This window comes from Chanodichthys erythropterus, chromosome 13 (assembly GCF_024489055.1).
Source record: "Chanodichthys erythropterus isolate Z2021 chromosome 13, ASM2448905v1, whole genome shotgun sequence".
In the NCBI taxonomy this organism is placed as follows: Eukaryota; Metazoa; Chordata; class Actinopteri; order Cypriniformes; family Xenocyprididae; genus Chanodichthys; species Chanodichthys erythropterus.
Window position 1 is genome coordinate 24013885 of NC_090233.1, and position 12312 is coordinate 24026196.

At 34.1% G+C, this 12312-nt stretch overlaps 1 protein-coding gene across 1 annotated transcript in view; it reads right to left on the reverse strand.

The window, feature by feature from the left end:
* galnt9 (polypeptide N-acetylgalactosaminyltransferase 9) overlaps positions 1 to 12312 on the reverse strand; it is a 127290-nt gene that overhangs the window by 80625 nt on the left and 34353 nt on the right. Inside the window, exons 3-4 of the mRNA XM_067406933.1 lie at positions 10709 to 10875; positions 3187 to 3361 (exon numbers count right to left, since the gene is read on the reverse strand). Of these exons, the coding sequence (XP_067263034.1) occupies positions 3187 to 3361; positions 10709 to 10875 (342 nt within the window). The remainder of the gene's footprint in view (positions 1 to 3186; positions 3362 to 10708; positions 10876 to 12312) is intronic.

The window sequence follows — 12312 nt, forward strand, 5'->3', positions numbered from 1 at the left end:
AATTTCTCATGGCCACGAGTTAAATGTGTAAACAACCTGCGCAACCTGGAATTATCACAAATGGACAATACCATAATAATATTTTTAATTAAGAATGAAAAATAAGGGTGGTATATATATATATATATAATATTCCCATAAATGAACTCCTTGTAAAATTCCCATGCGCCTACAGAAATAAAATAAAATCATAAATAAAGCTTTCATAGGTTATATACAAATAATAAACAAAATATTCTAAAATAGTAACACATTTTTTAAACTTAAACTGAATTAATTCGAATTGCTGTCACAGGCACGAGGGGCTACAAGTGAAAACAGACGTTCATTTACAGAAATAGGCTACAGAAATACAGTCATAAAGTAAAGAATATTAATTAGATAAAGAAATATGGGAAATGAAGGGGAAAATAAAGCAAATAAATATACTGTACAGATGTAACTAATAAATAATAAAATAATAAAAATATATATTAAAAAAAAAACGATAAGTGAATGGATTTAAAAGACTGTTCGGTGGGATTAAAATGTACAACATTTAAACATTTCTTTATAAACTTCAATCGAATGCTGTCTGCAACATCGCGCGCAATACAATATAATATGCACTATGTTCATATAATAATTTCTTAATTCCGTGCTTTTTCTTAATTAAAAATATTATTATGGTATTGTCCATTTGTGATAATTCCAGGTTGCGCAGGTTGTTTACACATTTAACTTGTGGCCATGAGAAAAATATACCGTTCCCTCAACATATGATCTCCATGCCACGACTTTACATGGCGTGGCCACGACATAAGGATGTTGTTACCTTGACAAAACGATCTCGTGGCCGTTCCCACGAATTAATATCTTGTGGCCACGTTCCCATGAGTTTATATGTTGTGGCCACAACAAAACTAAGTGAACCGAACATGTCCCTTCCAGGTCACCGTACTAACTGTCCAATGACAGTGAGTGTTACAAGTGAGAGAGGATTGGCTCTTCAAATTGAGGCGAAAGTTGATTGGTTGCTCCCACGTGTGTACTGTCCAATGGCATTTTACCACTCAATTGACAAATGGATAAAGAAAAGTATTTGGCAAACCGACAAAGAAAAGCAATTGGTAAATAGAGAAAGAAAAGCATTTGCCAAATTCTTTTTAAATAAGCGATTTAAATGTGTATTTAAAATGATTTACTAATGAGCTTTTTATTGTTTTATTGATCTACGTTTTAAAAAAATGAATTAAATATCCCATTTCAAATTTGTCTATTTATTTATACATTCAAAAAATATTTTTTAAATTTGTTTTATTAAACTAGATTTAAAAACAGGAATTAAATAAACAACTTTAAATATGTCTATTAATTTGCCCATGTAGAAAGTGAATCATTTATATTTGAATTATTAAACTAATCAATTGATTCTTCTTTTTATTTTTAAGTGGCACCCCTCTAAATAAATTGGGAATCCAATTTTTTTTTTTTTTTTTTTCAAATTGAGATCACGATTCTCCCACGAATCTGAACAGACAACTAAATAAAATAACACAATTTACTAGAGGTTCTGACAAATTATTAATGGCTGCAGTCTATTTAAAAAAAATTATTTTATTAGAATTAATTTTTTTTTTAAATATTGGTTTGAATGAATGATTCAATGACTCACTCATAAATACTTCACTTGTTGAATCAGAGTTTTTGAACGAATCTCTTGAATCAATGATTTAATGACAAATATATTTTTAACAGTCACTTGTCGCCACCTAGTGACATAATGATGTAATGATACAATCATTATTTAAAGCATCAAGTTACTTTCAAAAGGGGATCTGCTCTATTATTTTGATTGCTACCATAGACATAAGTGTTTATATCCAAACTAGAAACTTTTATCCCACTACTTCTGCTGAATTATTGAAAGACAGAAATAACAATACTGTGTGCTGGTCTGAAAACGAGGTGTGTTCAGGCACATTGCTGGCGTGTTACTATTTTGAGGCAACTGAAATATATTTCGCCATTGACCAACTGAAACCTGGTCTAAAGTTAATGGCACAATATTTTTTGGTTGTTGTTGTTATTAAAAGAGCATGTTAGTAATATGTGCCTATAGGCGCGCGTACACTGTGCTTATTACACACACAGAGGCGTGCAGAAGGACGCAAACATGCCAAATAATAAAAATAAAAGGATTACAATGTAACAGATTATTATTGAGTGCATAAAGATAAAAATGTTTTGGCGGAATCCGGCTTTTCCTGTAGATGGTCTGCTTGCATGCTTTAACCTTGCGCATGAGCAGATCTGTTTCCTTACTAGAGAAACGTTCAATTTTTCCGTTTACAATTTCCGCCATATAAATAGCAAATCCGCCATGCCGTGAGTGCAACTGGCTTTTAAAGGAAATGGGAGATGAGACTCTGATTGGTTTATTGTACGTTATGGCCAAAACACACCCATTACTCATTAAGAGAATATGGACCCTGAAAATAAAGCCTTTTAGACCATGCACCGGGCGCGCAGACCATTTTTCCCATTGTTAAACTAGCAAAAGTGGACTCTGACTTGCCCTAAGTGCACTTGCGCCATGCGCTTTAGACCATGTGCTCAGATTGTTAAAATAGGGCCCTTTATGTTTTATGTTTCTCTGGCTCAGCAGCTGCGCGAATGCAGATTTGATTGTTCCGGTGTGATTTCGTCAAAGGTTTAATAGACATAGCCAAATCGTCATTAAGGAATAATATTGTGTGGTTGTTTGAATAGAAATTGCAATCTTTTAATGATTAATTATGTAGCTCTACTGGATTGACTTAAAAAATACATTGGTCACCAGTGTATGTTGTAGTTTGGATGCCAGTTCCCAAGCAAACCAGAACTAAATTGCATGTTATCAGCTTGAAAAGCTGATAGGTCTTTTCACCAGGGAAGTCCATTATCATCAGAAAGGAAAAATGTTATTTAAGTTAGGGCACATCTTATTCATCCATTTCTGAGATCATTAATCTATCAGTTCATTTTTGACAGAGGCTTTTGATAAAAATCCATCAGGCTGCTTTCTTTGCTGAAGTCTAAGCTACCATTGATGTCATGATGAATATTCTCTGATAAATCAAGCCTTTGTCATGAGAAGCATGCCAGTGATACTCTAAGTGGCGAGACAATGCCTCATAAAATAATAAAAGACAGAATCCCACTTACCAGCCCATGTTGAACTCCACGTGGGCGTCAAAGAAGCCCACAACAGGAGCAGTGGCTGCGTTCCAGCCGTGAATCCTGGCCCGTATGAGTCCCTCTCTCTTACTGTTCCTCACGATCTTCACCAGGCCAGGATATCGCTTATTCACGTAATGATCCAAATTGAACTTCAGCTCCACTACGAGAGAAAAACAGATCATGTGAAGCAAGGAAATCCAAAACTCCTACATCAATAATATAGATCAAAATAAAGCAATAATATCAAAATACATCATCTGTGCACGAGGTAGGGCCTTAAAAACATCAGCCAATCATTTAAACAATCATCGCGTAAACGATTGGCCCTCTGGCTTGTCAATTACTGCCATTGCGTTTCTTGTGAGAGAAGTGCGTACTCCAGTAACTTTCCACAGGCACCGCATGCAATGTTTTTGTCAGGAGTAACAACTGCAGATTATGAGTTACCATGCGGTGAGTCCGACATCATGAATCCACTAACACGACACAGTGTTACACAAACACTCGTGTTCCAATACTCGTGCACGAGTTTTGGGAAGCGCTCCCTCAAAATGAGCTGTGAAGGGGGGTTGTTCTTACGCATGCGCTCATTTCAAAAACTCACTAACAGTCTTTGGTTTCTCAGTCGTCGAAAACATCCTCTATAACACCTTTAAAGTGACAGTTCACCCAAAAAAGAAAATTCTGTCATCATTTACTCACCTTCAAATTGGTCCAAACTAGTATGAATTTCTATCTTCTGCTGAACACAAAAGAAGATATTTTGAAGAATGCCGAAAAACCAAAGGAGTTGATGAACTCCGTTGACTTCCATAGTATTTTTTTTTTCTATACTATGGAAGGCAGTGGGGTCCATCAACTGTTTGGTTACCCATATTCTTCAAAATATCTTCTTTTGTGTTTAGCAGAAGAAAGAAATTCATTTTGGGTGAACTATTCCTTTAACAAGACTAAAGAGTCTTTTTTTCATCAAAATGTTTAAAATATAATTTGCATCACCATCATTTACATCTCAGAAATGCCCCCCCACTCCCCACAAAGGCAATTCTTTTGTGATATAGTTTCATTTTATATGTAAGTAAACAAATTAAACATTAGTAAGAGTAAGTCCACATAGCTAAAATCTGAAGAAACACCCCTAGACTCATGAATCTAACCAAAAATAAATGTTGAAAAATGTTCAGGTTTAAAGAAAAGGCTTGTGCAGAATCCTGTATGATAAACTTAACAGCATAAAAGAAAAAAGAAGGTTTTAGTGGCACTATAAATGACATGGTAAATCAATCTACCTGAATCTCCCCACTCCGTTACTCTCTCAGAGTTAGCTATCTGTCCTCATTCAATAAGAACTCTGGGAGGTAAACAAATGGAGTGCAAGGAGAACACGCACACACTCAGAGAGACACACGCACACATATACACACACTCTAGAAAGATAGATGAGTGTTTGGGCTCTTTCCTGCAGGTTGCTGAGTGCTCTAGTTTCTATGGGAGTGGAATACGGAGGAACAGAGCACTCTTTAAGGCACTGATGCACACAACTACCTCCCCCTCTCATTCATCAGCTCAGAAGAACGATTAACATTTCAATCTTTCAGTGCAATGGGAAATCTTGGAAGTGGACTTAATTACCCAAGAATATGATTTGAAATTCCTTTACATGAAATGTTGGGTTGAGATGTTCTATATTTGCCCATAAACACTTATATTATTGGACACATAGGCCATGGAACAAGCATGACCATTTACTTTAACATTATATATACATGAAAGTGCCCCATTATGCTAATTTAAAGGTTTTTCATTTAGTTTTGGAGGTCTCCTACATGCAGGTCAAAAATTAACATGCGTGACCTTTCCAAGATGATTATGTAATACATGGCGCATTACAGAGCAGTGTAAGATGAGCATTTGTGGATAAAAAGTATTTATATATATATTTTTTATTTTTATTTTTATTTTTAGAAAATGACTGATTGTTTCGCTAGATAAGACCCCTATTCCTCATCTGGGATCATGCAGAACCCTTTGAAGCTGCATTGAAACTGTAATTTGGACCTTCAACCCGTTGAACCCCAGTGAAGTCCACTATATGAAGAAAAATCCTTAATTTCTTTTAGACTGAAGAAAGAAAGATATAAACATTTTGGATGACACGGGGGTGAGTAAATTATCAGAAAATTTTAATTCTGAAGTGAACTAATCCTTTAAGACTGAATGGAATTACTGATGACTTTTTTCAGGCAATTCAGAATCGGTTAAGAAGAAAATAACTTCATTTATCGTGCACTTTGATCTTTGAAAATTTGCAGACCTTGACATGCACAAACAGGTATATTACAAACTGAAAGGTAATATCCTGAAAAGATTCACTCAAGTGCTTTCGAGAAGAGTCTCTGCTAAATTAATAAATGTAATGTGAATGTATAGTAAATATGTTAATAAATTATACTCACACTGACTGCTTTTAGTGTCAGCTATGCTCTGGTTATTATAACACGGCCATATTAGGGTGGGCACAAAATGCAATTCACTGTGTGTTGAACAGCGCACACACGCACACACAGAGAGAGAGAGAGAAATGTTATAGGATTCCCTCTGGTGCGTTCTGAATGATACTGAAATTAAGAATCATGAGGCAGAAATATTTTATAAACATTCCCCAATCAATAAAGAACAAATATCCATCCATCATACTGTGAATAGAAAAGCAAAAATAAGTTCTGGAGCACAGCAGATCAAAATTGAGCATTATGAACATATTTGAAATGCATGCTGATCCAGATAAATGAGCTATGGCAAAGGGATTGCTTTGATTTATTTAATCATCATAGGGGTTTTATTATATTTCATCTGCATATATATCAAGAACTCTGGCTTGATATACAACCACACACAATAACTAGCGAAGGCTGCATATGGCACTGGAATAGCAATTAATGTAATTAAAGAAAGCCATTTTCCTCATGGATGCACATGTGTACGTGTGTGCCATTGCACTTGTGTAAAAGTAAAGCTTAAAGGGATAGTTCACCCATAACTGAAAATTCAAATAGATATCCTTCTGTGTTCCATGAAATAAAAAAGGGGTTTGGAACGACATGAGGGTGAGTAAATGATGATAAAAAAAAATTGTGAACTATTCTCCACTAATGCTATCTACAGAACTTGGCTAAATATACAATTCAATTCCAAATGTATTAGGATATTAATTGTGTAGTTTGCTTTTAGGGATAAATCCAGATGTCATTTACTAGCTGGATTCTCAAATAAAAGAATGTCCTTGAAAAGTATTAAACAAACTCTTCATCCAAAGGGCCTAAATTTCTTCTCATTTGGATTATTATCGGTTTACAAGCAATGTCTAAATGAATTGAATTTCAAGGGCGCAATACAGCTCCCTGTCTGATGAGATGAGAAAAAATAGATGCAATGTCCCTTAATATTATTCACAAGGTGAGGAAGAATGTTATACCCTGCATAACAGGATTCGGCTGAGATTAATCCAAACAGACAGGGATGATGGAGGGACAGAAAAGAAGGACAAAAACCTTATTGGCTTCAGCGAATAGTGTAACACGAGCACGGCACTCTATTAAATATCTTCATAATGGACAAGAGACTTAGAGGGACAGAGACACGCTCGCTAAGGTCAATTCATTATTCAAGTGTTGAGGGTGTCTGTACTTCCAGTCGTTTTTTTGGGCGTGAGCGCTAAACCAGAGACGACAAGCTACAGCGCTGAGAAAAGGTCAAGCAGGCAACCTTTGCATGTTAACAGTTTAATGTCAGCTGGAAGAAGCTGAAACATCAGCAGGAAATTAGCATATGAAATTAGAAACAGTCAACAACACATCCAGAGAAGCTGACTGTGTAAGATAACAGCAAATTGGGAAGATAGCGATGCCGTAAGTCATCCGTTCTCCACAATGCTCCCCCTGTGTGGGTATCTCTTTTTGTTCGCAATCAAGATTAAGAAGTACTGCCATTTTGATTGTGTCTGCTTAAAGGGACATTTTGTCAACATTTAGGAGTACACTAGCATTTAGAAAAAGTATAATTAAAAACAAATAAATAACGTTTTTGAAAGAAGTGCTCACTAATGATGCATTTATGTGATCAAAAATACTGTAATAAATATTATTACAATTTAAACCTGTTTTCTATTTTAATTTATTTTAAAATGTCATTTATTCCTGAATTTTCAGTGTTACGTGATCCTCCATTCTAAAATGCTGATTTGGTGCTCAGTTATTATCAAGAATTATTGGTGCTTAATTAATAATAATGGTTCTTATTATTATCAATGCTAAAAACAGTTTTTCCTGCTTAATATTTTTGTGGAAACCATTATCCTCTCAGGATTCTTTGGTCAATTTGATGCATCCTTGCTGAATAAAAATGTATTAATATTTAAATCTTACTTACCCCGAGCTTTTGAATTGTTTTTACAAAAAAATATTAATAAAAGCAAAATGTTTATTGAGTACCAAACCAGCTTAACCATTTTGACACTGAAGAGTGGAGTAATAGCTGTTGAAAATGTAGCTTTTCCATCACAGGAATAAATTACTTTTTAAAATATATTACATTAGAAATCGGTTATTTTAAATGATTGGGTTTATACGACAATTCGAAAGCACAAGTGAGTAAATTAATAAGAAACAACAAAAACCCTCTTTTGTGAGGAACTCCTCCTTCTGCCACAGATTCAAATCTCAAGTTGACAGTTTTGAGCCCAAGCCTCTGTTACTAAATCTAAAACATCACTTTAGAATTAGTAATAAAGGAACGTTGAGTCCCTTAATTTAAGCTTATCGTATTATGTAGAGTAGTAATGTATTATGAGAGAGAGATCAACTAAACGAGTGTATTACCTGCATCTGATATAGCATTCATTCTTCAGGTCGATGTCCATAATATTATATCCATTATTAAAAAAAATCAGTTTGAACATCCACTGAGGAAAGCAATATCTTTGTCTTTGTCCTTTAAAAAGATTTCCCATGATAGCGCTAAAACAGCTTCCTTGTTTACAACCAGTCCCTTTCAAAGTCTTCACTGAAGTTAAAATCACAATCACTAATGGACCCTTTCTCAATACCAAATACGGCATATTATTTATAAAGCAAATTATATTCATTGAACAATAATATTTCAATGAACAACAATAACCATTAGATAATAGGAAATAGACACAAGCAATCAAATTGAGACATGAGACATCACTGCCGTTGTCAGAGCGCGATCAGACATCACTAAAGGAGTCCTGAATGGAGTTGGACATAGTGGTGTATTAGAGGTAAAAAATTATATAAATACTGTTCAGTTTCTCGCACAAACCGATCGTTTCGTGTCTTAGGACATTAATGTGTCGTCACGAGCCGCAGGGTTTCATTTGGATTTGTCTAAGCAAGGTTTATTCACTCTTATAGATGAAGTTCCCATCTACTGCAATTATTTGAATGACAGATGGCAGCGGTTGCAGTTAAAAATCATCATTTGTGATCGACTGAAGAAAAAATGTCACCTACATCTTGGATGCACTGGGGGTAAGCTGATAAACATCAAATTTTCATTTTTGGGTGAACTATCCCTTTAAATATAGCATTAATATAAAGTTATGAATCTTAATTTCCCCTAAACTCAAATCGGTTTGCTCTGGAACAAGTAATAGATTAATAAGACCAAAGACTGCCCGTTTGATATACCCCAAATGAATTATATCTCATGTTTAACCACTAGCTACATAAATCAGCGGCAAATTCCCTAATGACTGGCCGAGATGAAGCTGTTCTCTGCGGATACATGAACACTGAACGGCTGCTAACGGCATGGAGCTCGCATCTGCAGAAGCATCTAAACAAATCGTAAAATTGGAGCTATGTTTATACATGAGTTATATTTGAGGTCTAAACAAGTACATTGTCAAAAACTCTAAAACTACATTCTGTGACACAACAACAGTAATATTTGTAAAAAATATGGTGGAATTGTTCGACCGTCATGCCACAAGCAGAGTGATACAATCAGTGAAGCAGATCCAGTGCTGATACTGGGGGGAATTCGAAAACCAAAAAGAACTTTTGTATAAATTGTAAAAATATTTCACAATATTATTATTTTTACTGTATTGCTGATCAAATTTTTTTTTTTTTTTTTTTTTTTTTTTTTTGGTAAAGACTTAAAAGATCACACAGCAATTTCTGGGAACTCATTTAAATTCATGACTCAGAGAACTACTGAGACTCAAAGAAAATGATTTAAAATGTTTCATTTTAATCCTCAGAATGAACCAATTTGCTAAAATGAATTTCAAACAATACTTCAGAGAGTAGACCTGTGTCGAATGGCACACTCGATGCAGACTTTTGGTCTCATGGCCTTCATTCAAGCGTGTCCATGAGGTCCACAAGCCTGTAGGGTATCCCATTTATCATTTTATGTTTCAGAAGGGTGCTCATGAGTGCCCCCCCATTGCAACCTCTATGATCCCAAGCCAAACCTGCACTCAAATGAACTACTACCCAACAGAGATGAAGAAGATTCTAGAAGAGAGTGATTATTTATTGCTCTACTTGCTTGGTTTTAAGGCTGTATACTATAAATAATGTGACACAGAAAACATTTTCATGTTACACTGAAAAATTACTAAAAAAAAACACTATTTTGAGAACAGTTGAGTTGCTGTCACAAAGAAAAATGTTAAAGGGATAGTTCACCCAAAAATCTAAATCATTTAATTATTTCATCATTTAAAATCATAAATCTGTCATCATTTACTCCTCCTGAAGTTGTTCCAAACCTGTATGAATTTCTTTGTTCTGCTGTACACAAAGAAAGATGTTTGGAAGAATGTTTGTAACCAAGCAGATCTTGCCCCCCATTGACTACCATAGTAGAAAAAAAATCCTATGGCAGTCAATATGGGGCGAGATCTGCTTGGTTACAATTCTTCCAAACACCTTTCTTTGTGTTCAGCAGAACAAAGAAATTCATACAGGTTTGGAACAACTTGAGGGGGAGTAAATGATGACATTTTTGGGTGAACTATACCTTTAAGACATGTTCAGCATCACTACTTTTCATAAGTCCAATACTTGCACACATTTTGACCAGATCAGTAGCAACAGTAAGAATGTCTCAAAGAAAAAAAAAAGAGCAATCTGTCTTTTCTTTTTAAGGTTATTTATAAACCTGGAGCTGTGTGCAAGAGTACACACCTAAAGGCTTTCTCTTGAGGTGTTTGTCTCTTGCTGTTTATTTTTCTTCTTTTTCTTAGCCTTTAAGCTCAGTCTCAAACCAAGCAACAAAAATGTTTGTTTGCTCAGACAAAACACAGACTGTAGCTGCATACCAAAACAGGTTAGTCATATTTTATCTTGTTATGCCATGCTGTGTTTATTTAAACAACATTTTATGTACACTTTCTTTATAAAAGCTTTTATGTCTGGAGCAACACAAGGGATTGAGTCCTTCATTGAATCACAAGGCGATGCGTCCTTACCGCTGTCACTGTTGTCATCCACCAGTATGATTTCTTTGAGCAGGTGTGCCGGGGTGTGGTTGACCACGCTGTGTACAGAACGCAGGATGACAGACAGAGCTTCGTTCACAAAGATGAAGACCACAGAGATCTGGGGAAGGTCATCAGTGTAGGTCAACTGCTTACACCTGGAGAAAACAGACACCAGAGTGTTCAGTTTGCAGCTATATATATAATTTCATCATTTAATAATTTTATGTGATGGAAAATTACAATTGACCATATTGAATATCTTAATACATTTTCCAGCATGTGCACAATTCATTAGAACATAAACAAAATGTATTATTATTATTATTATTAATGAATAATATTTTTTTTAATTATTGAAATTAAAATCAAGTATTTTCCACTAAATATTCTGGATACCTAAATATTTTGAAAATACATAATGCAAATGCAATTTCTTGTCTTTAAGGCAGTCAGTTTTAAAATTTTGGGTTATTTTGCTTCCATAACATGTCGGCTTCCATAGTGGAATAACAACATTCAAAATACACACATTTAAGAGTTTATTAACCTTTAGATCTGTAGATTTCAAATGCAATACATATATTTATGTAAATCAAAAAGAGTTTCTTTCCAGTTTTATTCATATATTCTAAAGAATTTTACACAGGGGTTCATTTATAATTTGCCTGATTTATTTATTTTATTTTATTTTATTTTTTTCCTTGTTGTTGACGGTATTTTCTGATTTATGGATAAAAAGAGATATCCAAAATCCTGTTTCTAAATACCTTTAACTCTAATATGTTAACAAAATGAGATAAAAATATGAAATATGGCCTCATTCAATATTTAGATTTTGGTTCTAGAAGTGTATGCAAATGTGTGCATATTTAACAAGATAATGACTCATTTGGTCGATCGATACCTATTTCTTAGAGAGTGTAACGTGTGGGAAGCCCTCAGTTTCCTGTGTTTCATTTTCTGGTACCTTTGTGGTACTTTCTGTTACTAGTTTAACATGGTTGAGTTTAATTAATTAAAAAATAAATCTGTAAAATAAACAGACTTATACTTTAGATGGTAACTTCTTGATTTTAAATAAAGAAATTGTTAAAAAAAATAAAACAAAATAATAATAATAATAATAATAAAAAAAAAAAAAAAAATATATATATATATATATATATATATATATATATATATATATATATATATATATATATATATATATATATATATATATATATATATATATATAAAACCTTTAACTCTAATGTGTCAACAAAACAAAACAAGAATTTTCAACCTGGCCTAATTCAGATTGTTCATATTTCTGTTCTGGAGATGTATGCTCATTTTTGCGTATTTAATTAGATAATGCCTCATTTCCATATTTAAACATATCATGTCAAAATGTGTGGTGATTAATAATTTCTTATTCACCTGTGGTGTCTTGCCTTAAGAAAATTAACAATGTCACACATAAAGGGAGAGGCTGCATTATTCTCCACATTGTGAGCAGGACTCAAACCCCATTGAATTTCAGTCATCACAGCTCCAGTTGAGACCATAAGAATTTCATGATATGCAAGTTATATAGTCTTACTGGAATA